This window comes from Medicago sativa, chromosome 5 (assembly GCF_051527215.1).
Source record: "Medicago sativa cultivar Bolivia chromosome 5, Bolivia_mono, whole genome shotgun sequence".
Classification (NCBI taxonomy): Eukaryota; Viridiplantae; Streptophyta; class Magnoliopsida; order Fabales; family Fabaceae; genus Medicago; species Medicago sativa.
Window position 1 is genome coordinate 2,061,957 of NC_140753.1, and position 27,215 is coordinate 2,089,171.

Below are 27,215 nucleotides of genomic sequence, written 5' to 3' on the forward strand. Positions count from 1 at the left end.
TTAATTATTTTATTTTGATGGATCACTTTTAAATTTGTTTGATTAGATTTATATAATTTTAAAGCTAGTTATTTATTTGGAAAAAAAAATACCATTTATAACTTAGAGAAAAATTGTGTTAATATATAAAGTGTGTGTTTGGTATGGCGGTGGAGAGAATTGATTTTGATAGAATTCAGTTTGAGAGAATTGATTTTGGTTAAAAGTGATGAGTTTGGTGTGAATTGATTTGTGTTTGGATACACTTCTCTAAAAGTGATTCTTACGAGTTGATGTTGTTTGGATGATTTAAATCAAACTTGATTTTGAAAGTGTAACGACCAAATTATCCTTTTAATTCAATTTAAAATTAAATAGCTCATTTTAGATAATTATTTCAAGTTATCTTCCTATTTTCTTTTAAAAAAAAGTTATCATCATATTTGGATTTTTATTGATTCATTATTTAGTTGTACGCATGTACCTGTCTCTCGGTTCATCTCTTTTTATCTTATTAAATTAATCAATTAGTTAAAATCATTTTTAAAAAAATCAAATAAGAATTCTCTAGAACTTAAAACTCTTCAAAAAAAATTCTCTAGAACTCCCCTTTAATTAATACTAATAAATTAAAAATATAATAGTGGGTTATGAAATGCACTAGTCCAGGCTCTCTTGTCTCTGTAATACTAATTGTGCCTCTCCATTATTCAATTCCATGGAGATTAATTCTGTTTCAATTCGTTCAATTCGTTCTTCAGGCTCCAGACTCTTATCTCACGGATGTTCAATTCGCCTCTCCTCTGTAATACTAATTATGTTTTTAGTTTCCCAAATTTTCTAATTTTTCATTCATGCTCTTCGTTGAAGCTTCCATGGAAATTGGGGATTTTCTTCATTCTTCCTCCTCCACTTTTGTTTTTCACCAGTTATAGAAAAACAAGAAGAAAGTGTTCCAGAGAATAAATATTGAAGTTTGAAAGAAAAAAAAAATTAGAGCTTGAGGGCAATTAGTTATAGAAAAACAAGAAGAAAGTGTTCCAGAGAATAAATATTGAAGTTTGAAAAAAAAATTAGAGCTTGAGGGTAATTAGGGAAAATATATTTCTTAACAAAAAACAAACTCCAAAATTTATTTGAGTTGCCGCAGAAGCTACAATTTATGGCTTCTTGTTAACCCATGTTTTGGCTATAAACTTGCTTTTCCAGAATTGCTTTTGAGTGTGTCCAAACATCATGGAAAATGGCAAACCCACGTTTGGAAGTTTAAACCTGTGTTTGGGCTCTCCAAACGCTCAACCAAACATAGACAAAGACTATGAAGATGACTCCCATAAAAATAAAAAAATAAAAAACCCACAATGAAGCTGATTCTTTGCATGAAATTTGGTGATGTCTAACTACACTAAACTTATATTACTTTTGTTTTAATAAAAACATACTAATGTGAATTAGTAAATGATTTCTTAACATCAAATATCTTATCTTATCTTATAAAGTGCCTTCATATCTTTTTTCCACCCCGCCCTTTATAATTTTATTTTCTATTACCAACAAATATTTATAATTTCCCTAGACCAAGTCTCAAATGCATATTTTTAGTTTAATGCGTAAATGTAAAGAGAAATAACGTACCCGTAAAAATAAACTTGCAGCAAAGTTTGATTTAAATTAGGTTGACATAACTAGGTCAGCTCGTCTCACTGTGCCGTAAACAAAAGGTTAGAGACTAAAAATGGTCTTCAAAGTTTTCTTTTTTGGTCAGGTAGCCTAGTGGCTAAAATTCACCTTATAAGGTGAATAAGTGGGGTGTCCGGGGTTCGAACGTCCGGGGTTCGAACCCCGGCCCCTGCATATAATAATGCATTGTCTTACCAACTACCAACCGAGCTATGCTCACCGGACAAATGGTCTTCAAAGTTATCATGAGGTTATTTGACATATCACATATCTGCCACCCAACTCCAACATGTCACGGACACAACCAACCAGCCAGCAGACATAATATTTGTTATGTTACACTTTCGAAAACACTACACCACATTTCTAGGTATAGTCTGTTTTAGATGGCTTGTTTGAGGTTGGAACTGAACGTTTAGGTATTCACTAGGGAGACAACTCACGAACTCTTTCTTAGCCTCGACTAGGAGCAACTGTTTTGGCACATCCTAAAGTCTCATATTGCTTGAGAATCAAGGCAAAATGATAGTCTATATACAACGTTCACATTCAACCCCAACGAAATATCTTTTTTAAAAGGCAAAATATAATTGTGAGGGCTCGTTCAACAATCAATAGCAAACAATACCTCAAAACATGTTGTGGTATACATAAGAGTGGAAGGAAACAATATCATAAGAACAATTTTTCAATTAAGTTTACTTACAAGTTATGTATATCCATCAAAGTCCAATATATTAAAAGCTTTCCATAAATGTCTGAAGTGTTTTAGTCAAACACGTCCATGTTAAGGGACCAGGATTCTCTCCAGTGAGGTTTTTAATGGAGGGTGTCCAGTGTTAATCTCTACCGTTCCTTTTGTTTTCAATTATTAAATATGCAATTAATAAACAAAGATGAGTGGACTGGATTCCACTGGACGGTGCAGTGACGGGAGAGGATCTCCTCCCCATGTTAAGCTACCGTTCAATTAATATCAACCATGTCCCTTTCCACGATCGAGTTAAAATTGCACTACTATAAATACATATACAAACTACTACGTACCACCATATTATTCTATGCATGATCTTAAAAAGCACATTATTATATAGTTGTTTGCTTTATAATTAGAAAACATATATTATAAGATGGTGAATGTGTCTGAAATTCGAAGGGCTCAAAGGGCAGAAGGCCCTGCAACTATCTTAGCTATTGGCACTGCAAATCCAACAAATTGTATTGAACAAAGCACATATCCTGATCTCTACTTCAGAGTCACAAATAATGAGCACAAGACTGAATTAAAAAAGAAATTTCAGCGCATATGTCAGTATTATTTTTTTCTCTGGTACACTTTTTATGTGAATATATTTGGACTGGTTAATATGTTTGATCGTTATAAAATTGACGAGTTTGTTTGCTACATATAAGTATTTTCTAAAAAGAAAATAAAAAAGAATCATTTAATTTGAAAAACAAATAATTTTGATGATCTTGTTTTGTTTTGTTTTGTGTTTGTATACCATAACGAAAAGGAGGAGACGTCAACCATTTCATCGTTTAACTTTTATTCCCTCTGTATTTTATTATAAATCATTTTGATATTTTCACACATATTAGGATGGGTTTTTAGTTTCCTTAAAAAAAAGAAGGAAGGGTTATTAGTTAGAAAGAAATATAGTTAATATTGTATTGGAAAGAGAAATTAGGAATGATTAATTTTACAAGATCATACTACTTTATTAATGATATTGGAAAAATAGATTAAAATAATAGAAAGATAGAGTTATAAATGGTCAAGGGTATAAGAAAAAAAGCATTAACGATGCATTGGTATTGTACAACGATATGTAAGAAAACCAAAACATCTTTTTCAAAGTGACTTATAATAAAATATGTACTATCTTTTCTTTTCTTTTTTTGAAGAAGAATAAATCATCTTTATTTTTATTTTCATAATACTTTAGCTTCAATTCTTAATAATTTGATACTATGTTTTCTTAAAGAAAATAAATAAATTGAATTTCACAAATGTGAATGTGAAATTTAAATTACGTACTAAATTAATCGTAGGTTTTGTTATATATACATATTTTTTGTAATTATAAATGTTTTTTTTAAGAAGTGTAACTATAAATGTTTAACCCGCACTTATAGTTTTTTTTTTAAAAAAGAAAATTGTTTATGTGACTCGATCACATTCAAATATTTCATTTGTCATTTTATATCATTAAAATATTTCATTTGTCATTTTATATTTATTTTTTTACCTCAAACATGATAATCTAGAGAAAACAAATAACATTATTTTTGAAGTCACTCGTGACTTTAGTTTTGCCTACCATATCGATATAGAAATATTGCATTACAAGACTATTTTTATGTGATTTAGCTTTGGGCTTTGGCATTGCCAAAATATTATTGTACTTATGCCATTTCTTGATAATTACTTTAGGTGATAAATCTATGATCAGGAAGAGACATGTGTACTTAACAGAAAAGATTTTGAAAGATAATCCAAATTTTTGCGTGGATACGACACCTTCTTTGGATGCTAGGCAAGAAATGATGGTGGTAGAGGTACCTAAGCTAGGGAAGGAGGCTGCAGTGAAGGCTATCAAAGAATGGGGTCAACCGAAGTCAAATATTACACATTTAATTTTTTGCACCTATAGTGGTGTAGACATGCCTGGTGCGGATTACCAGCTAACAAAACTCTTAGGTCTTCACCCATATGTGAAAAGGTACATGATGTACCAACAAGGGTGTTATGCAGGTGGAACAGTACTTCGTTTGGCGAAGGACTTAGCTGAGAATAACAAAGGTGCTCGTGTGTTGGTTGTTTGTTCTGAAGTCACTGCAATCTCATTTTGTGGACCTAGTGATACAAACCTAGACAAACTTGTTGGACAAGCAATATTTGGAGATGGAGCTGCGGCAGTCATTGTTGGCTCTGACCTAGTACCAGAAATTGAGAAACCTTTATTTGAGTTAGTTTGGACTGCGCAGACAATTGCTTCTGATAGTGAAGGAGCTATTTGTGGTCAACTTCGTGAAGTTGGGCTAACATATAATATTCGTAAGGATGTCTCTGAGATTGTCTCAAAGAGTATTGATAAAGCATTAGTTGAGGCATTTCAACCATTAGGCATCTCTGACTATAACTCAATCTTTTGGATTGCTCATCCGGGTGGACCTGCAATTCTAGACCAAATTGAGCAAAAGTTAGGTTTGAAAGCTGAAAAGTTGAGGGTCGCTAGGGAAATGCTTAGTGAATATGGTAATATGTCAAGTGCATCTGTATTGTTCATCTTGGATGAGATGAGAAGGAAATCGACTCAAGATCGACTTAAGACCACGGGTGAAGGACTAGAATGGGGTGTATTGTTAAGCTTTGGACCTGGACTTACCATTGAAACTGTTGTTTTGCATAGTGTGGTTATATAAGATGCTCAATTTTTTATTTTAATTGATGTAATATTTTTCATCTTGCCTAAGTTTCTATCTATGAAGAATAAATATAGAAAGTTCTATATATAAATTTGATATGGTAAATAGCTTTATACCATAACTAGTTTGGTCTCTCCTTTTTTTCATAAAAATAATGGAAGTTACAATTTTATGTAATAATTTTCTTTTAAAAAAAAGGTATTTGATTGAGTAAAAAAATATGATCACTACAAAAAACAAATGAAATTTACCCTCGAAAGGTTTATAGAGACAACCCATAAAATCGTAGATATATAAAAGATATACCTACGGAAACATCATTGTCAGTAGGCATAGACATCTAAAAAAAATTAAAACAATCAAACAGTATTAAATATATCAAAAATAAAAGAGGGAATGAGCGGTGTGTGGAATATTTGTAACCCATGAAACCCAAAAATTCAACCCTTTTTCATTTAATTTTCAAAACTCAACCTCAACTTTCAATTTTTCTAAAAACTCAATTTGTAACCTCAACTCCTGGTTCACCAATTTCTTCTATTTCTATTAGTTTATTTGATCATCATTTCATCCGGTCCCATTTAGAATGGACAAATGCAATACTTGTGCACACAACACAAGTTGTGCATTTACCTGCAGCAGCAGGTTTTGGTGGGGTCAGGTGACCTGCTAAAAATAAATAATTAATAAAAAAAAACATATTATATTAGGAAATATTGGTTTTATTGTTTTTTCTGTATACACCCCCAAAACTTGAACATTGAGAGTAGTAATTTCACACCAACACATCAGCAAATTAGTTTCTCACATTTGTTATTTGTTTTTTTTCCGGTTCCTTCTTGATTCTCTTGTCCTTCATCTTGTTCTTCATTTCTTCATAGTATCCATCATTTCTTCAACCTACCCATTAACATAAAATTTTCACTCACCATCAACCAACCTACCCATCAACAATATTGTTCAATATCAGTTCATTTTTCCATTGAAGTTTGGAGATTGGATATATGTTTGGTTTGTAGATCTGGATTCATTGAAGGTGTTGGTAGAATTCTGAAATCTTTAAACTTGAAGGTATGTATAAGCTTGGTAGATATGATGAAGTATGTTTGTTGTATACTAGTACTAGTTTTTATACCAGAAATGCATTTTGAACAAGATGGTCACCATTGAAGTTGTTGTTCTTGTGTGTTCTTCATTTTCGAATTGTAGATTTACTTTTATGCAGTAATGCACGGTCGTGCGGATTAAACACACGGTCGTGTGTAAACTTACTGGAATTGTAGTTGGATCTGTACTGAAGCAAACACACGACCGTGTAGATTTGTGGCACGGTCGTGTGTGAGTTAATGTCATTGAATAAGTTTTTTTTTCTTCTACTACTATACCCAACCTAGTTTTCCTGCCGTTGGCTATAAAAGTGATTGTGTCTAATTCAATTTATGTATGCATTAGGAACATCAAAATGGATATGAGTGAAATTCTTGAAATTTTTCAAGTTTCAAATGTGAGCAACATAACGGGGGAAGGCAACGTAGGTGTGGAAGGTTCAGAGGTATGTTCAAGTGATTACATTGTTGTCTAAAATATTATAGAAGTTGCATATATTAGCGAAAACAGTACGGTAATTACGCTTGTAGGTTTTGCAATTACTGAGCTATTTAGCATGTTATATTCTACAGGACTTGGACAGTGGCTCTTCTTCGGAAAGTGTCGTGCGTTCCTCGGATGATGATATGGAAGACACGTACAATTCGACGTATGGGTGCAGTTTTGATGATGAATTTGCGGTTGATTGCATGACTGACCTTGAGAAAATTAATTTCAAGGAATTAAGTTATGATGACTTTATGATGTACCATTTTTCGGATCGTCTAGTTGCATTCAAGTTTTACAATAGGTACGGTTGTGTGCACGGATTTGCCGGAAGAAGATCCCGTGTTGTTAAGAACAAGCATGGCGATGCCATTCAACAAACCTTTGTTTGTCATAGAGAAGGTTTCCGGGATGCAAGGAATGACAATAATCCGTCTAGAAAAAGAGAGCAGAAGCCAGCTAGTAGGTGTGGGTGTATGGCAAGAATTCAAGTTCACGTTGACTACGGTAGTGAACGGTGGTACATAAAAATGTTTGACGATGTTCATAATCACTCATTTTTGGATAATAAGTATGAGGGGATGCTACCTGCACATAGAAAGATGAGTGATTATGACAAATACCAAATGAAAGCAATGAGGAAAGCTGGCATTCCTACGTCACGTATCTATGGTTTTTTTGCTTCACAAGCTGGTGGATTCAGACATCTAGGATATTCAAGAAGGACCATGTACAATGAGCAATTCAAGGATAGGGAGACGAAGAGTTCTGATGCAGAGGAAGCAATTGAATTTCTGAAGGGGTTGTCTAGTATGGACGATATGATGTACTGGAAGCACACTGTTAAGGAAGATGGATCACTTCAACATTTATTTTGGTGCGATGGTGTTAGCCGAATGGACTACACAGTGTTTGGAGATGTTTTGGCTTTTGATGCTACTTATAAAAAAATTAAATATAACACACCGTTGGTTATTTTTTCTGGAGTAAATCATCACAATCAAAGTGTAATATTCGGCAGTGCAATTGTTAGTGATGAAACCGAGGAAACTTACGTGTGGCTCTTGCAACAATTTCTTGAGGCAATGGACGGAAAGGCACCTGTGTCGGTTATAACTGACGGAGATTTATCCATGAGAAATGCTATTAGAACAGTATTTCCAAATGCTCATCATCGTTTGTGTGCCTGGCACTTGGCAAGAAATGCTGCAAGCAATATCAAAAATCCACAATTTGTCCCGAAGTTCAAATGATGTATGTTCGGTGATATTGATATCGAAGAGTTTGAAAGTAGGTGGGAGAATTTGGTCGGTGAATTTGGGTTAGAAAATAACAAGTGGATTCATGAGCTGTATGAGAAGCGGAATCAATGGTCAACTGCCCACATTCGGGGTACATTCTATGCTGGGTTTAGAACAACCTCAAGATGTGAAGGTCTTCATTCTGAATTTGGAAAATATGTTAGTGTGTTGTCAAATCTGGTGGATTTTTTAAATCATTTTATCCGGTGGCTTAATTATGTGAGATACAGAGAAATAGAGGCGGATTATGCATCTTCCTTTGGTGAAATCGTTTTGCAAACTCAACTTAAATGTTTAGAGAAGTCAGCTGCAAAAATCTACACAAGGTCAGTTTTCAAGATTTTTAGGCCTGTATTGGAGAGAGCTTGTCGTTGTAAGATCGAAGAAACTGTGTGCAATGGTTCGATTTATAATTATAATGTTTTCAAATACCCGAGACATGACATTCATTGGACAGTTTCATATTGTCAAGAACAATTAAAATTTGAATGCTCGTGCAAGAGATTGGAGACATTTGGTATTCCTTGTGAACATGTCGTAGGTGTTTTAGTGCATATGAACATAAGAAAATTGCCGGAAACTGTTGTGATGGAACGATGGACCAAAAGTGCTAAAGATGCAATCAATGCACAAAATGCCAATAGTTCAAGTCACCGGGATCCTGCTTTTGTAACTACGTATGTTATGTTTGTGGAGCGTTGCAAGAGGATGGCAAACGCCGTGTTAAAGTGTGGCAATCCAGATTATATACACAAAACCATTGAAATGGTTGAAAAACACACTGAGACATTGGAATCATTCAACATGGGTCAAGTTGATGAGGTGTTTGGTGTGGGTCCAGCGACGGGGAGAAGTTTAGGTAATCCGCAGCGGCGTAGGAAAAGAGGCGGAGCAGCAGCCGATTCTTCAACTCGAAATGCAAATGCGAACAAAAAACGGAACACGCCTAAATGTGGAGTATGTGGAGGAAAGGGTCACAACCGCGTGTCATGTCGGTTCCGTCACGGAGCAACTATAGACTCAGAAACTGATCATGAACAGGAATTTTATGATGACAATGACGATTGGAACGTTCCTATGGTATGTATGAAGTTGTTATTGTATTATCTTAGAAATGTCCATATTCTTATCAAAGTTTTAAACTAATTAAATATTTTTTGACAATATAGGAGGACTTGAATTAAGTGTGATAAGTGATGGAGGAGATTGAACTTTGAAGAATGTTGTTAAAGTGGAGATGTTCGTGGATCGAAGAATTTGGTTGTTTTATGTAGTTTGTTAAAACCGTGTTTGTAGGTTTGTGTGTGCTGAGACTTCAGGTTTAGAATTTGTATTAAATTTAAAGTTATGCGTTGTGTGTTTTGTTGTTTGAGTTCCCTGAAACTCAAAAGTAGTTATCTTGAAGTTATGAATATTCTGTATGTGGCTTGGTATGTACTGAGACCAAAACTTAACAATTTGAATTAAATGTTTGTTTTACGATTACTTCGATGTCAATATTATGTCGATGTTTTTAAGCATTATAAATCTACAAATATGAAACATCATCTTATAATAATTAAGCAGTACCAGAATCTGCATAACAAAATCGGGAAAATGTGCGGAAAAAATTGAAAAAGGTGCATAAAAAGAAAGTAAAAAAGGGTTTTTTTTAATATGGGAACCCACACGACCGTGTGTGAAGTTGGCACGGTCGTGCATACACTCACTGGTTGTTTCATTAATTTTGTAATGGCAGGTGCGCACGACCGCGCACACATTTGACACGATCGTGTGTGACAGTCTGATAGTATGTAGTGTGCCTGCATTAAACACACGACCGTGTGTGAATTTGGCACGGTCGTGTGTGACAATCTGGTATTTGAGCATGTCTGTATTGAACTTTTTTTGGACTAGCAAGTGCACATATCCATCCAATTGAACCAACCATGATTAAAATTAAATATTTAGACAACATACGAGAGTATCCATCATGGATGTGTACGAGGTAAATAAGTTAAGAGCTAAATAAATTACAACAAATTACAACAACATGATAATTTTTCAAAGAAGTTCAGAGCTAAATAAGGTACAATAGGTGCAAGTCGATTATTGTGGACCGGCTGGAGGATATCGCATTTGTGATGCAAGCATTTGTCTGATGAGTATAACCTCCTCATAAGTCCTGTCAGCCTTATCCTCCATCCTTCGACGCCAATCATCGTCATTTTCCCTTCCTTCCATAGGTTGTTGCCCCTCACCCATTTCTTCATCTTGTGCAGGCTGCCCTGGAGGTACCTGTTGATCTACATCATTATAAAGCCAGTTTGCAAGATTTGTTGTGTCAGTTCTCAATGGATCCGGCAACAAAATTGAATCTTCGTTGGATACCAACAATCTAAAATTCCTGCCTTCACCATCTATGTCCCTAACCATATGTATAGTTTTACAAAAATCAATATCAATGGTGTATTTCCCCTCAATGCCAATTTCATCAGTTGCCAATTTCGCTCCCAACTTCCAACCGATGAAACTAATCAATCCCCCCGCCATTATCTTACCTTTGGATTGAGCCGCCACATATGCCAAATGGTTAAGAAGGTAGTAGCCAGTGTTTACAGCACGGTTGTTAACCATAGCCCATAGAATGAATAGCTCATCAGCCCTCACTGTTGCCGTTTCTGGCCTACCGAATATGGTGCAGGCCATAACTCTATGTAAATAGCGGAAAACAGGGTTTTGGATCATACTAGCCTTGGCAGTTCTAGATTCAAAATGGCCCCGCCCAGTTATTTGTGACCAAAACTCGTGTTGGTCATAATTTTGAGGCCTATTAACGCGGTTACGAGAGACATGAATGAGCCCCGCGCTTGCGAAACCCATTTTGTCACAAAACTGAGAAAGTGACATGTTGTACTCTACGTTACCGAGGCTAAATGAAACTTTGGAATTTTCTCTATCCGGAACAAAACAGAGGGTACTCATAAATTCAAGTGTAGATGTTACAAAGGTGTAATGCGGTTCTCCTACAAAATCAGTCCAACCTATGTTATTAAGGAGTGTCATAACATTGGATTTTATCCCGAATGCCTCTAAAGCACGTGGATCGGGATACCTATTCACACATATTTCTCTGTTGGAAAGCATGTTGTACCTTTCCCTTTCAGATTCGGAGGTCAGAATAATTCCTCTCTCATTACGTATACCCTTTTTCTTGGTGCCGTAAGAAGTGCCACCAACATCAACTCCCTTTCCCTTTCCCTTAGAAGCCATTTTTCAACACTTTTGTTCCTGTCGCAAAGTAAAAAACCAGTTATAAATCAATCTTAAAGAGAAACCACTACCACATTACCACTACCACATTTAGTAACAACAATCAAAAGGGTCCTTATATTTTGATTAGGGTTAGGGTTATGATTAAATTTATATAGAAACACAAACACAAGATTCATAACCAAATACAACCACCAAATAGTAGTATTTAACCAAATGCATGTATAAAATCAAATCATTTTCTTTTGTGAGTAAAAGAATAAATTCCAATTATATTGCCCAAACTTTCAAATACACCCATATCATTCAATAGTTAAATAAATATATAAATAATGAGAATTGAGAGTCATGTTATTTTTTTAACAAGGAAGATTTGTAGAAATAACATGGAAGATTTGTAGAAATAAAGATGAAGAATAAGACTAATAGTCACTTACAAGTAAGATCTGGAGAGATAAGGAAGTATGGGAGAAGAAGGAAGACTTGGATTGATTTGGTGCTTTTGTCTTGAAAGATTCAGGTGGTTATGATGAATTTTTGGAGAAGAAGGTCGTGAATAGTGTTTGCTTTAATGGAATGAGTGAAGTTTTTTGAAACTGTTGAGAATGAGTGAATGGTGGGGCTTAAATGGAATATTTATGTCAATTTAAAGCACACGGTCGTGTGTACTTAGAACACGGTCGTGTATGAAGACTCTGCCATTTTATATTAGTTTAATACACACGGTCGTGTGTATGACGAACACGGTCGTGTGGGAATGTACTTGTCCTGAATAGCCTCTGTAGTTTAATATGCACGGTCGTGTGTATACATAACACGGTCGTGTGGAAAGACACTTGGTTATGAAATATCAATTGAGCTTATATATCTTGGTTATGAAATATCAATTGAGCTTATATATCTTAGCCTCTGTAGGATTTTTGTTCCTTCATGCATTAACTAATGTCATTCATCATAAAATAGTGCATGCATTCCTTGTACAGACCAAGAACAAATTAATTTTCAATATGGAACAAATTTAGCAAACAAGTTTAGAGCTAAATAAATTACAACAAAATAGAACTTGGATTCATTGTTCACATAATATTGCAACAAGGGTCGCAAGTCTGAAAAGGAGCATTTTCAAAATAAAAATAAAAATAAAAAACATTAAAGTAACCAAGTGCTACAACGTGTTCATTCTGGACCAGGTTGAGGAGATTCGATGTTCAAGTGTTGCATTATTGCAAGAAGCATTTGTCCTTGGTTGTCAATCTTTGCCTCCACCCTTCGACGCCAATCCGCTTCATCTTCCATGCCTCCGACCGGTTGGTGTACTTCGTGGTCAACACCCATTTCTTCATCTTGATGATGCTGCTCTTGAGGTTCATCTTGCACATGATGCTCATCAGGTTCATCTTGCGCATGCTGCTCTTGTGTTACCTGTGGTGCTACATCATGATAAAGCCAATTTTCTACGTTTGTGATGTCAGATCTCGATGGATCTGGCAGTACAATTGAATCTTTGCCGAATATCAACAACTGAAAATTCACTTTATTCCCTAGATCCCTAACCATATGTACATTCTTACAAAAATCAATATCAATTTCATAGTTCGCAGCGTATGCTTCTTCATCTGGTAAAAGCAACCCCAATTTGTAAGCAATGAAACTAATCACCCCCCCGACCACTATCTTACCTTTATGTGCCCCCGCCACAGATGCCATATGGCTCAAAAGATAGTAGCCAGTGTTAACAGCACACTTGTTAACCATAGCCCATAAGAGAAAAAGCTCATCAGCCCTCACCGTTCCCGTTTCAGCCCTACCGAAAATGCTACAGGACATAATTCTGTGCACGTAGCGAAAAACGGGGTTGTGTATCATACTAGCCTTTGCACTTCTAGATTCATAATTCTCCTGGCCACTTATCTGTAACCAAAACTCCCGTTGGTCATAATTATGAGGCTTAGTAGCCTCATTGTGAGAACCATGAATGAGCCCCCGCACCAGCGAAACCCATTTTGTCACAGAATTCATTTAGTGACATGCTGAACTCAACGTTAACCAGACTAAATGAGACCTTGTGTTTCGGGTCTGTCACATTGTCTCTGTCCTGATCAAAATTTAAGGTACTCAGGAATTCACGAGTGATGGTTTCATAGGTATAGTGTGTTTCTCCTACGAATTCATTCCAGCCTATGTTATTAATTAGTGTCCTAACATCGGCTTCTATACCTAATGCATTTAAAGCATCTGGATCGAGATACCTATTTGGTAGTATTTCTCTGTGTGCAAGCTTGTTAAACCTCGTCCTTTCAGATTTGTTGCTCAGGATAATTCCCAGCTCATTAGCGCTACCCTTCTTCTTCTTGCCGTTGGAGCTGCCACCAACATCAGTTGCCTTTCTCTTGGAAGCCATGTTTCAAATTGTGATTTTCTATCGCAAACAAAAAAAAAATGTTATTAATCAATCTTAATTGTATACTCACATGAAACCTTACACAAACACACACCCTTATACCTTATTATCCTAATTGAAAAATCATTTTATGCAAATAAAGACAAACCACTCCCACAAATTCATATACAAACACAATAGCAATATTAGTAACAAAAATAAAAAATCATCTTCTCTTTTTTTCTCTTTTGATTAGGGTTATGGGTAAATTGTCCTAATTGAAAACCAAATAAAATAACTAATTCATATACAAACACAATTGCAATTTGAGGCACTATCATAACTTATGTTTTAAATGTATACTCACATGAAAGCTTACACAAACACACACCCTTATACCTTATTGTCCTAATTAAAAACCAAATAAAATAACTAATTCGTATACAAACAATATGAATTTGAGGCACTATACAAACACAATTGCAGTTGGTAGCACTATCATTACAAACTAATTTGAAGAATCAGTGTCATAGACACACTAGGGTTTGTAGAAAACTTACTTCATTAACAATAAAAATCAAATTCATAGGAAATAGACACTATACAAATACAATTGCAGTTGGTAGCACTATCATTACAAACTAATTTGAAGAATCAGAGTCATAGACACACTAGGGTTTACAGAAAACTTACTTGAGTTCGCCGGATTTCCAGTTGGTGAGGGTGATGACCGATGTTAACGCCTGAGAAGAAGAGAGAAGATGGGTTCAATAATGTTATGTTTTTGTATTAGATTGATTTGGTGTTAATTTGTTTGAAAGATTTGGGTGGTTTTGATGAAGAGAAGTTGAGAAGTTGAGAGAAGTTGAGAAGTTGAGAGAAGTTGAGAGAAGTTTGAGATGTAACCGATGGAAAATGAGTGAATGGGTGGGTTAGAATTAATATTGTGGCTTTAAGTTAGTCACGGTCGTGTGGATTTTCCCATGGTCGTGTGAAATCCTACTGGCCTTATAACTAGAATTTTTACTGAAGCATACACACGACCGTGTGTTTGTTTGACGCGGTCGTGTGCTAAGTCCCTGGAACTTATCACAAAACATGGCAAGGAATCACACACGATCGTGTGCTTATATTGACACGGTCGTGTTCATTTATCAGGAACTAGAATTTTTACTGAAGCATACACACGACCGTGTGTTTGTTTGACGCGGTCGTGTGCGAAGTCCCTGGAACTTATCACAAAACATGGCAAGGAATCACACACGATCGTGTGTTTATATTGACACGGTCGTGTTCAGTTATCAGGAAATTTTACTTCATGTACTGATGCATATGCGCGATCGTGTTATTTGTTGACATGGTCGTGTGCGAACCCCCTGTAACCAACCTCAAACTATGCCCTGAACAAACACACGGTCGTGTCAAAAATTTTAAAAATACCATTTTTTCAAGGTCGTGCGTCCAATGTAGCCAACTAATACCATTTTTGCCCGACTCTAAGCACCAATGTCCTTCTATTTCGTTCGATCGTTTTGATTTTTTCATTTTTCAATCAAATGTGTATTAAACGTGAGGCGAGTACTATGACATAAAAATATGAAATAGAAAATAATTTTTCCATAGTAAAACTGAATTCATGAGTGACAAGATTTTTGTTCGTCAATCACATTACATAGTTTTGATTGAACAACAATACAGAACATCAAAATTTATGGGCCCTTTAGCCTAAACAAATAATTGATGGCACCCATAACAAAAAAATCTTGTTTCTTAACATGTCTCATCTTCGTATCAAACCACAATTGACTCCAAAAAATAAGGTTTGATTGAAGATGAGATAAATTAACTGCACAACCATTAATCGGTATCCAGCTCAATGGGTTTCTTGTCCTTCTTAGCTTTCAGAAATTCATCGGTCTTCCTCTCAACTTCGAATCGGAGGCCATTTTGATCCCCAATCAACAGTTCAGCCGCAGTGTTCAGCCGCACAGATTTCTCGTTCATCTACATTTAAAAAAATAATAATAATTTTTATATAGTTTATACCTAAGAATGATATCTAATTTTTATATTTTAGCAAACTTACGGTGGTAAGAAAATTTTCCGGCCTATAGTAATGTTCCATGCTTAGCCAGTGCAACACCCATGCTCCAGAGTTTTCGGTGCTGTAGTGATAACAACTATATTATATCACATAGCTAAATAAAATAATTGATTCATTAATTTTGGAAATTACAATGTCTTACCTACTACAGGCATTAGACATTACAGTAGGCCGCACAATTTCAAACTTTTCAAACTCATTAAACTTCTTGGGGAAGGGCGTGGAGTATTCATCACAATCCACAAGGCGATGTAACAACAATCCCTAATATAAAGTGGACTATAATGTCAATGTTTTAGAAGTAATAGTAAGTATCTATTTAAAATAGTTTATATGTTATTTACCATTCTTTTAATCTTGTAATGTCGTTGGTGCTCGGTTAATCCAGCTGGACAGTTAGAATCAAGGTGATACGTGATTCGGCTTGGAACATGTACCACCATCAAAAACCAATGACCATCCGCACCCCTCAATGGGATATATATCTGTAATACAAAATGATGCAAAAGTATTAGATTCACAACGAGTAATCTTTTAAAAGCTTTGATTTGTATACTTACAAACTGCACTTTAGCGAAAGGTACCATCCAGTCTGCACAGTACTTGGCTCTTATTTCTGGTAACTTTAATCCCTCCTCGAAATCAAACTATTGATAAACAAAATAATTCCCCTGTTATGCTACTACTTTGATTTTTAAATAACTTATACAAAATTTAACATTGTAGCAGAGAAAGTATATGCAAACCGCAAATGATGGAGGGAGGCACCAAACAGACTGCCTCAAGGTGTGTCTACCTGTTACCCTTGCCGCTGCCAATGCAATGACCTTGCAATGTATACATTTTATAAGTTGACCAAATCTTGCCAAAATAACCCAAATTCAAATTCAAGGTCATCCGTGTTCTTACCAATTCAGTTACATGTACAGCAGGGAGGAGACATTGAAGTTCAGACCTTCTAGCTGTTAGACCCATGGTCAACACAAGTGTCTCGTTAGTCAAATTAACTTCAGGTGATTTGTCGAAAAGGAAGGCGCATACATTGGCATTCCTAAGAGCTTGTTTTGTTCTTTCGTCAAGAGCAACATTGTTCGTGTCAACAGCAATTTCCTTTCCCTGCAGTGTAAACCTCGGATTGTTATATGCATGCGAAACACCAGTCATATATAGTTATCATATTACATAATCAACAAAAGCTTTAGTTCAATATTATTTATTTTTACCTTAGTTGTAACTCCACCTTTCTTCCTCACAGTCCTTGGAGTAGCTTCTTAGATTTGGCGCTCTTTTTCGAAGAACGACTTTCTGTTGGCTTCAGTGTAGGCGAAGGGGTGTGAAATTTCAATCTCTTGTTCACACCACTCTGAGGGACCGTGTTCAGTGCAGTTTGGCTACAATGTTGAGACTTTCTTTTGTAGTCGCTATTTGGCATGAGAGTACTTTGTTTAGCACTCGTCCTGCCTTTGGCCGGTGACTCTTCCTCCATCCAATGGTTCGGTACGAAAGCTTTTCCAACACTTTTTGAAAAATTAGTCTTTCCAACGTTGACATCAACATCATAATTGTCAAATGTATCCAGTCCACCAAAAGCACTACTAGTCCCACCATTAAACACTTTAAACACTTTGTGTTTAGATGTTCCCTCGGAAAAATCTTCTCGGACGAAACCTTGATGAATAAATTTGCCAAAAGAATCATCAACTTTATCAGATTCATGACTCAGCCCTAACTCAGCTAGCTCCTTCTCAAAACGGTCTTGTTCGGTTGGCTCAGGTGGTTCCTTAAATTCTTCCTTGTCAGAACTTGTTGATGAACCGTGACCATTACAAACACATTTAGAATTTGCTAACACTTCAAAAACCTCAATAGAGGTTTGAATCGCCGCAACGTTACTCCGCAATAAGTGTACTTCATTGGTTAATGCCTGTTATACCGTAAATACGTTATGACTATAGTAACAGTCGCAAGAAAGGAACTTACAAGAACAAAATGTTATACCGTTTCAAGAGTTTCTTGCTTCTTCGACACTTCGGTGAGCAATACTTTCAAGGAGATTATCTCTTGCATTACATCTTGTAGACTAAGTACTTTATCACCAACAACTTCCTTGTTGTCAATACATCCAGAAGTGGCATCATCTACTTCTATTGGCACATGACTACATAATATGAAATAGTTGTCATTTTAAAAAGTTGAAAAAAAATCAATCTATATCAAACTTCATACATGGTAACATCAACCATTAGCTCAATACATGAAAGTTTATTTCTTTTTTTTAAATATATATCATTTCATAAAAATACTAAAAAGTTAAAGAAAAAAATCATCAAGAAACATGAAACTTCATACATGACATCATCAAACAAACTCTCAAAACTTGAAAAATTATTTCAACTTCATCAATATACTAAAAAGTTGAAAAAAAATCAATCTATATCAAACTTCATACATGGTAACATCAACCAAAAACTCAAGACATGAAAGTTTATTCCTTTTTTTCAAATATCTACCACTTCATAAAAAAAAACTAAATAGGATGAATGAAAAACTATTGTAGAGAGGGTATCATCAAGAAACATGAAACTTCATGAATGCACAAAAGATTAAACCTAAAGAGGGTAACTCACTTCAATGCAGAAGGAGGTTCAGGTTGTTGAGGGTTGACATCAGGATTACTTTCTTCCATTGTAGGGAGGTTCAAGTTTTTGAGTTTTTTGAGTTTCTTGACTGTGTTGGGTAGTAACCTCTTTGCTACTCAAAAAGTAGATGTTATGGAAAATCACCTTTCCCCTAGGTACTAGGTTGACATTCATTTATTTTATTATTCTAAAACATTGAAAATCACCTTTCCCCTAGGGCCCCACGTTTTTTTTCTAAACCACTTTTGCTACCAACTACTTAAATAATTTCCAAATATTTTTTAAATAGTCTTAGTTTAAATATTATTTTTTTCCCTATAAATACATACATACCCTCACACATTGCTCACACACTAAACTTATTCAGTTTTCATTTTCAACATGTCACCACCGCCGCCTATTGCAATACGTTGCACTGTCAAATTTGAGCATATTGCTAAACAGTATGACTCTTGGTACTTCCCACCGATCGATACGCTATCGGAACTAACTGGCTATTTCAACGAGTATTTCACTAGATATATGGAACCTACCCGTAAGGTGAAGAAAATCCCTGTCATAACACCATACTACTCGTTGGAAACTGTCCATAACGACTGGAAATTAAGTTATCATTTTGATAGTCTTGAAAGCGACTCTGATGTTCAAGACATGTTTCGATGGAGGACAAACGGAGGAGACCCGTTGTACTTGTATGTTACAAGTCAGATATCCGACTAGTAGCTTTTATCGATTCTTGTCATCTATCTTAATGTTTCGTATTTTTAATTAATGTTAGCAATTGTAATTTTAACTTCATGTAATCGTCCGTTTAATGTTATATTACTCTATTTTCAATTTATCGTGTTTTGAAAAAATATGTCGTGTGTTCATGAATTCAAATAAATATATTATGCTCGAAAATTTATATAAATCTTCAAAACTAAAAAAAAAAAACTAAGATAAGGAATTAAATAAATTACAAATAAATAACTAAAAAACAACTAATATAGGAAATCCAAATAATAAGATTTAGTTTTCATACCATTTGTTCAAGTTGATGACAAACTCCTATTATTCAAAATCCATGCTTCCTTTTATTGATCATATCCAATAGCTTCAGCAACCCTTGAACCCAAATCATGATAAGAACATTAATTTTTTTAAAAAATAAATGAATTGACAAGAAATTATGTTATGCAAATTCTATTTTTCAGACTTACATTAGGCAAAATTGTGAGATTGTGCTTGTATATATAATGTTACAAAAAATTATTGGTGTGTAACATAAATGAGTAATTAATATGTAACCAACAAATTCTGATAAATATTAATTATTGTGTTCTTATCAAAAAAATCTGTCAAATTTAATGTTATAAATTTAATGTTATAAGAAAAGCAAAAAAAAAAAAACAGCTTTTCCTTTGCCCAACTATACAGCACTATCTCCTTTTACAGATTTTTGAACAGCTTTTAACTCAATTTCTGATAAAAAAATGTACCTCCAAAACTCAAGTTCTGTCATATTTGCCCAAAATACCAACCAAAAGTACATTTGATTCCCTAAATCTGAGACACATCACAGCTACCTACTATGTTGCTGTCAAAGTATCACATGCAAGGCTATTATCCAGCAGATATAACACTTCCTCCTGTACTTATAAATGTTTGACCACTAGAAATTTTGTTCCATTCCCTCTACAATTTTGATTTTGAAATCCTAAAAAATTTTAAGCTGTTGAAATTTTTGACCCTTCCCTCCCACTTCCATTTTAAATTTTCACAAGTTCAAATAACCAAATCAAACAATAACCAGTGGAAAAATCAAATATATGTAATTAATTTCATAACCAAAATATTTCATTAATTCCATAATTAATTTACAATTACCAGTCGACAAATACTAAACTAATAATTAGCAAATCACTTAATTAACTCACAGCCTAAAAGAAATTCTAAATAAAATTCAAGATAGTGACCTGAACATCAAACACGACCGTGCATCCTATAGACACGACCGCGTACATCTGCACTGGACGCAAGCATTTTTTGTTCTATCAGAACGCACGATCGTGTAACATTTTCACACGACCGTGTGAAACTTCACTGGTGTCATCCCTATCTTCTTCTTATTTCCATTGCACGACCGTGTGAATATGGTGCACGACCGTGCCAATGCTCAATTCTTCAAGAAACCCAGCCAAACAACCATGACCATCATCATAACCACAACCCATTTCACCTTGCACAATGAGCTTTTTGACCTTCCTAGCTCTCCCTTCAGCAAAGATACCTCATCGTATCGACTTTTTTTTTTTTCTGAAACCATCTCCTCCATGACCATCTTCTTAAAATTATAAATTTCCACTTCCACATGTTTTTTCACTTCAACCACATCTTCTTTGTTTCCTTCCTGGACCAACTGCACTTGAGCTTCTATCATTTTTTTCAACTTTGATATCTCCATCTCAGATTCATTCTTCACAGTCTCGATCTCTTCCTCCATTACTTTTTTCATCTCAGCCAACTTACCTTCAAGCTCTTTCTTCATAGCATCAAACTTCAAAGCTTGATCAACTAGTGCACCATCTAATTCATCATCAAAATCCATCATGTTAATGTCCAACTGCTGTGTAGTTTCTGTTTCACATCCAATGGGTTCACACCATTGCCAATATCCACATCTTTTTTCTGGCTCCTCGTGCTTGCAACGGTAAAACAACCGATTAGGATTCTCCACAGTCATTGCGACCTTAATCGCAGCTACATTGTGACAGAAGCAATACTTCTTAGCATATCTGATCCAACCTCCTTTTTTGCTTGATGAGGCCTTTGATACATTCATGGTTCACTGATAAAATCACATTATCACTTATCAGCATAACAAACCAACTCAATTTCAACTTATAGGTTTCAAAACAACTTAAATTAATTACAAAACCCCATGACCAAATTTTAGGTTTCAAAACAACTTAAATTAATTACCAACTCAAAAAATAATTCAATTTCACAAATTATAAAACAACACAATTTCAAATAAATAATTCAATTTCAAAAAAATAATTAAATTAAAGAACTTCATGACCAAACCCCATGTTCATTACAAAACAACACAATATTCAAAATCCCAATTCAAAATCCAAATTACAAAACAAGAACATACAAATTGAAGAAGAAGATAGAAACGGTGAAGAAGAAGATGGAAGAGTTTGAAAATCCCAATTACAAAACCAAATTCAAAATCGAAATTATAAGTAAATCCTAAAGGAATTGAAGATAGAAACGGTGATGAAACAAGATAAATGAAACATACCGATGTGAAGCAAAAGTTTGGATGAAGAGAAGAAAATTGTGAAGCTCGCGTGGAAGATTTATGGAGGATGGTAGCTCAAAAACGTAACTGAAATGGAAGGATTGAGAGATCTACAATTCTTATATCAACCACTAATGACAACCCTTCTCATCTGTTTGGATTGGAAAGTCATTAGGAATGGAAAGAAATTTCTCTAAAAGAGTGAAAAAAAATCATTAAATACTTGTTTGGTAGTACCTAAAGTTAGATGGAAATAAGATTTATATGGTATGTTTGTTTACAAAAATTGTTTGGTTGAATAGAAATTGGATAGAAGTAATTATATTTATATACTAAAAATATTAATATTCTAACTAATCAAACCCTTTTATCGACTAAACAAGCTTAAAACTACAACCCTGATGACGACTATAAACCTAATGACAACATTCTTCGAACTAAACTAATACAAAAATCTCATCACGACTGATCAAATTCACAACTCTTGCCCTAACTGAAAGAATCTTGGGGTCAAAGCACTTGAATGGACGTTCCCTGAGTAATCAAACCCTTTTATCGACTAAACAAGCTTAAAACTACAACCCTGATGACGACTATAAACCTAATGACAACATTCTTCGAACTAAACTAATACAAAAATCTCATCACGAATGATCAAACTCACAACTCTTGCCCTAACTGAAAGAATCTTAAGTACTTGAATGAACGTTCACTTATTATTCAAACTTTTTATTGACTGATTAAGCTCACAACTCTCACCCCAATGACAAGATTCTTTGACCTAACCTACTTCAAAGATTTCAAAACTACTGATCAAACTCACAGCTCCTACCCTAACTGAAAGAATTTTTGAGTCAAACTACTTGGATGAACGTTAACTGACTAACCAAACTCATGTTATCCACTAACCAAACTTACAACTCTAACCCTAATGACAACTATAACCCTATTGACAACATTCTTGGACCTAAACTTATACAAAGGTTTCATCACGAATGATCAAACTCACAACTCTTACCCTAACCGAAAGAATCTTGGAGTCAAAGTACTTGGATGAGCGTTCGCTGACTAATAGTCTTCGACCGAAACTGCTCTAATAGTTAGATCAAGAGGTCACAACGACTATTCAAACCCACAACTCTTACCCTAACAACAAGAATCTTATACGGAAAGTACTTGGATAAATGTTGATTGATTAATCAAGATATTCATTACGTGGTTTGTGTTTAATTAATTTTATCGTTATTGTTATAAAACTAATTTATAAATTCAATATACATAACAAATTACAACTATTTTTAAAACACATTAAAATGAAAATAACACAATAATACATTAGTTAAATAAACTCAAGAATAAAAAATGCAAAAACAAATTCTTAAAAATACAAAAACTCAAACTTGCTAATGAATAAATGTTTTGCGTATTTTAATGTCCATTTACATTTACCCATTCAACAATAAAATACGCAAAACATTAAAAATACGCAAAACAATAAATAGACATTAAAATACGCAAAACATTTATTCATTAGCAAGTTTGAGTTTTTGCATTTTTTAATGGACAAATGCAATACTTGTGAGATTTTGTTTTGCAGCTTTTTTAGATTTTGTTAATTAAGTGTTTTCATTTAAAATGCTGTTTTAAACATGCTTCTAGCTGTGCTGAATTCTTAAAAACGTTTTGTTAATTAAGTGTATTATATTTTCATTTAAAATATATTAAGTGTTTTCATTTAAAAACATTTTCTTAAAAACTGAATTATTAGATGTGTGGAGTGTAGAAAACGTTTTTCTTATGGGCCTCATTTGCAATAACAGCCCAATACAGGTGGGACCCGCTTTTGAGTGTTAAAGCCCAATACAAACATTTGGGCAGGTGGGACCCACGTTTGCAAAAAAACCAATTAAAGTATTCCTATTTATTCTGCATGTGGGACCGCGGTGGGACCCGCGTGGAATGGCTTCAGCAGGTCACAAGTTGCTTTCTCTCTCCAGATCTCAACCGTTGGAATATAATACTAATATATCAATGGCTCACAATGGCTGTCAGGCACCCATGCACAAGTTTTGTTTTGTGCACAAAAACATAAATTTGTGCATTCTAAACTGGGCCATTTCATCCGTCTGAAAACTCAAACACGTTAGAAACCCTAAACGCATGCGTGGATTCACAAACTCACTTTTAAGAATCGTCTTGTTTTGCTTCAATTGAGCTTGTTCATTCTCACCTTGAGTTTCTGCACTATTTTTCTTTCTCTAGAACTAGACTTGGACCCCAAGCTTCTTTCTCTCCCTAACATCGTGTTGACGCGAATATGTGTTTCTGTGCAATTTTGATTAGGAATTTGTTGTTTGTTTTGACGAGAGCATGGGAATATGAAGATGTGAAATACCGTACAAAAATAGAAGCAGGCATTTTGGGGTTTAACGTTGGTTGGTCTCTGGATTTTGTGTATAAAAAATAGTTCACCCTCCCACTCCATGTTGATTAGAGACACGGAAAGTTTGTATGATTCATCTTAACATTGGTAGGTAATTAATTAACTGGTAAATGTCTAAACCACCATAAAAAAAAAGAGATAATTAAGTGCCTAACAATAATTAAAAAGAGGGGATTTGGTCCCGTGACAATAATTATAATAGAATAAAATTTGGTCCCTACAAAAGAAAAATTCCTTAAACAAATTATTCTTCAATAAAAAAAAATTATGTTGCTCTTTTTGACTAGAGAGTCTTCAAAGTGGTATTTGCCACCAATCAAACTCCTAAATGGGCCAGTTCATGGACGCAGACAGCCAGCCAGTGCCCCATTGGTTTGTTGAATATCAAATTTTGAATAATGCAAAGTGTTTTATTCAAACATGTGATACTCAGCTACCTACCCTCCAAAAAACTTATACGATGCAAATATCAATGTTTGTAAAAGACATTGACAGTATTAAACTTGCCTGTCAAATGGATAAAAATTATTAACACTACGAGACATTTTAGATGCCCATTGATTTCGTATCACCCAAATTTTTTGAACTAATATCATCTCTTCATGTGATAAATCTATGATTAAGAGGAGATACATGTACCTAACAGAGGAGATTTTGAGAGAGAACCCTAGCGTATGTGAATACATGGCAGTCATTGTTATCAAAAACCCGACTTAAGTCTCAAAATCCTGGTTTTTGCGACTTTGCGTTGCTTCAACGACTCAAATACATAGCAAAGTCCCAAAAACAGGCAAAATCCTATCAAAATCGCACAAAATCGTGAAATCCATTCAAAATCGCAGGATTTTGATGGATTTTGAAGGATTTTGTTCATTTTTTTGATAAGGGTCAATTTTTGACCTGGTTCGTAAATTGACCTGATTTGAATCCATGACCCGTTCTATAAATACCCGAAAGGCCAAAAATTTTCATTCCTTCACTTCTCCCACATTTATGTATATGTATTTTGTGGACTTTGAACTTTAGACATTTATGACCATATGCAATTTATAACATATATTTAACATTATTTTTGTTTTGGTAGAATCCTCGATTTTGATTGCGATTTTACGAGTCCCGACTTTGCTATCCTACATCGATTCTACAAAAGTCCTTGAGTAAAATCCTTCGATTTTGATTGCGATTTTACGAGTCCCGATTTTGCTACTCCCTTTCGACTTGAAGTAAAGTCCCGATTTTGATAAGCATGCATGGCACCTTCATTGGATGCTAGGCAAGACATGGTGGTGGTAGAGGTACCTAGACTAGGAAAGGAGGCTGCCGTGAAAGCTATAAAAGAATGGGGTCAGCCAAAGTCAAAGATTACTCACTTAATCGTTTGCACCACTAGTGGTGTAGACATGCCTGGAGCTGATTACCAACTCGCCAAACTCTTAGGTCTTCGCCCATATGTGAAAAGGTATATGATGTACCAACAAGGTTGCTTTGCAGGAGGTACGATACTTCGTTTGGCTAGAGATTTAGCTGAGAACAACAAAGGTGCACGTGTGTTGGTTGTCTGTTCTGAAGTCACTGCAGTCACATTTCGCGGCCCTAGTGATACTCACTTGGACAGCCTTGTTGGACAAGCTCTATTTGGAGATGGAGCTGCTGCGCTAATTGTTGGTTCAGATCCAGTACCAGAAATTGAGAAACCTATATTTGAAATGGTTTGGACTGCACAAACAATCGCTCCTGATAGCGAAGGAGCCATTGACGGTCACCTTCGTGAAGCTGGACTAACATTTCACCTTCTTAAAGATGTTCCTGGGATTGTTTCAAAGAACATCAATAAAGCATTGGTTGATGCTTTCCAACCATTGGGAATTTCTGACTACAACTCAATCTTTTGGATTGCACACCCTGGTGGACCTGCAATTTTAGATCAAGTAGAGCAAAAGTTGGCATTAAAGCCTGAAAAGATGCAAGCTACTAGAGAAGTGCTTAGTGAATATGGAAATATGTCAAGTGCATGTGTTTTGTTTATCCTAGATGAAATGAGAAAGAAATCAGCTCAAGATGGATTGAAGACTACAGGAGAAGGACTTGAATGGGGTGTGTTATTTGGCTTCGGACCTGGACTCACCATTGAAACTGTTGTTTTGCGTAGTGTTGCTATATGAGATGATTAATTATTTTATTTTCATGTATCACTTTCAAATTTGCTTGATTTTTATGTAAGGATGAAAAACTTGTGTAGAGTTCAACATGTACCATCATATTAAGAATAATATATGATTGTCATTAGCTTTATATATTTATTTTTTTGGATATAATTAGCTTTATATTATATTCTATATAGTTATTTAAAATGCAGTAATGTACTGTATGCACTCTTCTAATTTTTTGTGTTAGAAACTAATTATAAATATATGTACTATGTTTTGTTTTGCAGCAACAAAAGATAATTTTATTACTCTAAACAGAGTCAATCCAGTAGCATAAGGTGTACTAGGTGAACAAAAAACTAAGTAGAAAAATACATGAGAAAACCCATGTGCTTCTTGAAAAATTCTGAACCACAGTACCGAAATTTTTTGCACCTGAAGAGTGAGCTTTATTGGAGCCTAGAGGATCCTCAAACATCAAAATGTTTTGATTTAATGTTGTTACCTTTTTGTCATCTTGGAAAAACTTTTACTTGCTCTGAACTTCAATTACTTGTGTCTCCAATGTGAATTCAAGAACATTTGTCTAGTAGATATGCCAATTTTGGTTGAATTAAAATGTTTCGTTTTTTATGACTCTTGAGCAAAGTTTGAATTGCAATTTTGTGAAGTTTCTTGGTGGTGTGCCTAATCTTGAGAGAGTTTCATGGCTTTATGGACTTCACAAAGTTAACATTTTGTTGTTATTATATAAAGTCAATTTAGTTAAGTTTCACCATCATTCTTATCAACAGAAGAATGGTGTTCTATTGTGATGTATAGCTAACATGCATGCTTTTCATTTTTGCACGTTATTTGAGCATAGGTTATCATGACCTAGGGTATTTTATATGATGTATAACAAATTACAAGCTTTTTTCAGTAAGTCCCTGCTCATGGCATAGTATTGTAAATTTCCTTCTTTTTACAAATG

The 27,215-nt window shown here is 34.8% G+C and overlaps 4 protein-coding genes and 1 pseudogene across 4 annotated transcripts; 3 read left to right on the forward strand and 2 right to left on the reverse strand.

Annotated features, from left to right (window-relative positions):
• The first annotated feature begins 2,710 nt into the window (after nt 1–2,710).
• LOC146919036 (chalcone synthase 5-like) lies at nt 2,711–5,209 on the forward strand. Its single transcript, XM_085712302.1, has 2 exons — nt 2,711–2,967; nt 4,097–5,209. Exons 1-2 carry the CDS (start codon nt 2,790–2,792, stop codon nt 5,086–5,088), a joined length of 1,170 nt encoding a protein of 389 aa, XP_085568428.1. The 5' UTR covers nt 2,711–2,789; the 3' UTR covers nt 5,089–5,209.
• A 1,038-nt stretch (nt 5,210–6,247) lies between these two features.
• LOC146919037 (protein FAR1-RELATED SEQUENCE 5-like) lies at nt 6,248–9,304 on the forward strand (annotated as a pseudogene).
• A 5,912-nt stretch (nt 9,305–15,216) lies between these two features.
• Nucleotides 15,217–16,826, reverse strand: LOC146919038 (uncharacterized). The gene is made up of 7 exons (XM_085712304.1): nt 16,631–16,826; nt 16,468–16,548; nt 16,282–16,368; nt 16,066–16,206; nt 15,864–15,985; nt 15,704–15,782; nt 15,217–15,621 (listed from the first exon to the last, which is right to left on the reverse strand). The coding sequence occupies exons 1-7, from the start codon at nt 16,694–16,696 to the stop codon at nt 15,475–15,477; spliced, it is 723 nt and encodes a 240-aa protein (XP_085568430.1). The 5' UTR covers nt 16,697–16,826; the 3' UTR covers nt 15,217–15,474.
• A 3,450-nt stretch (nt 16,827–20,276) lies between these two features.
• LOC146919039 (uncharacterized) lies at nt 20,277–21,708 on the reverse strand. The gene is made up of 2 exons (XM_085712305.1): nt 21,653–21,708; nt 20,277–21,190 (listed from the first exon to the last, which is right to left on the reverse strand). The coding sequence occupies exon 2, from the start codon at nt 21,182–21,184 to the stop codon at nt 20,519–20,521; it is 666 nt and encodes a 221-aa protein (XP_085568431.1). The 5' UTR covers nt 21,185–21,190; nt 21,653–21,708; the 3' UTR covers nt 20,277–20,518.
• A 3,174-nt stretch (nt 21,709–24,882) lies between these two features.
• LOC146919040 (chalcone synthase 4-like) lies at nt 24,883–26,389 on the forward strand. The gene has a single exon (XM_085712303.1). The coding sequence runs from the start codon at nt 25,346–25,348 to the stop codon at nt 26,255–26,257; it is 912 nt and encodes a 303-aa protein (XP_085568429.1). The 5' UTR covers nt 24,883–25,345; the 3' UTR covers nt 26,258–26,389.
• Nucleotides 26,390–27,215: the final 826 nt, after the last annotated feature.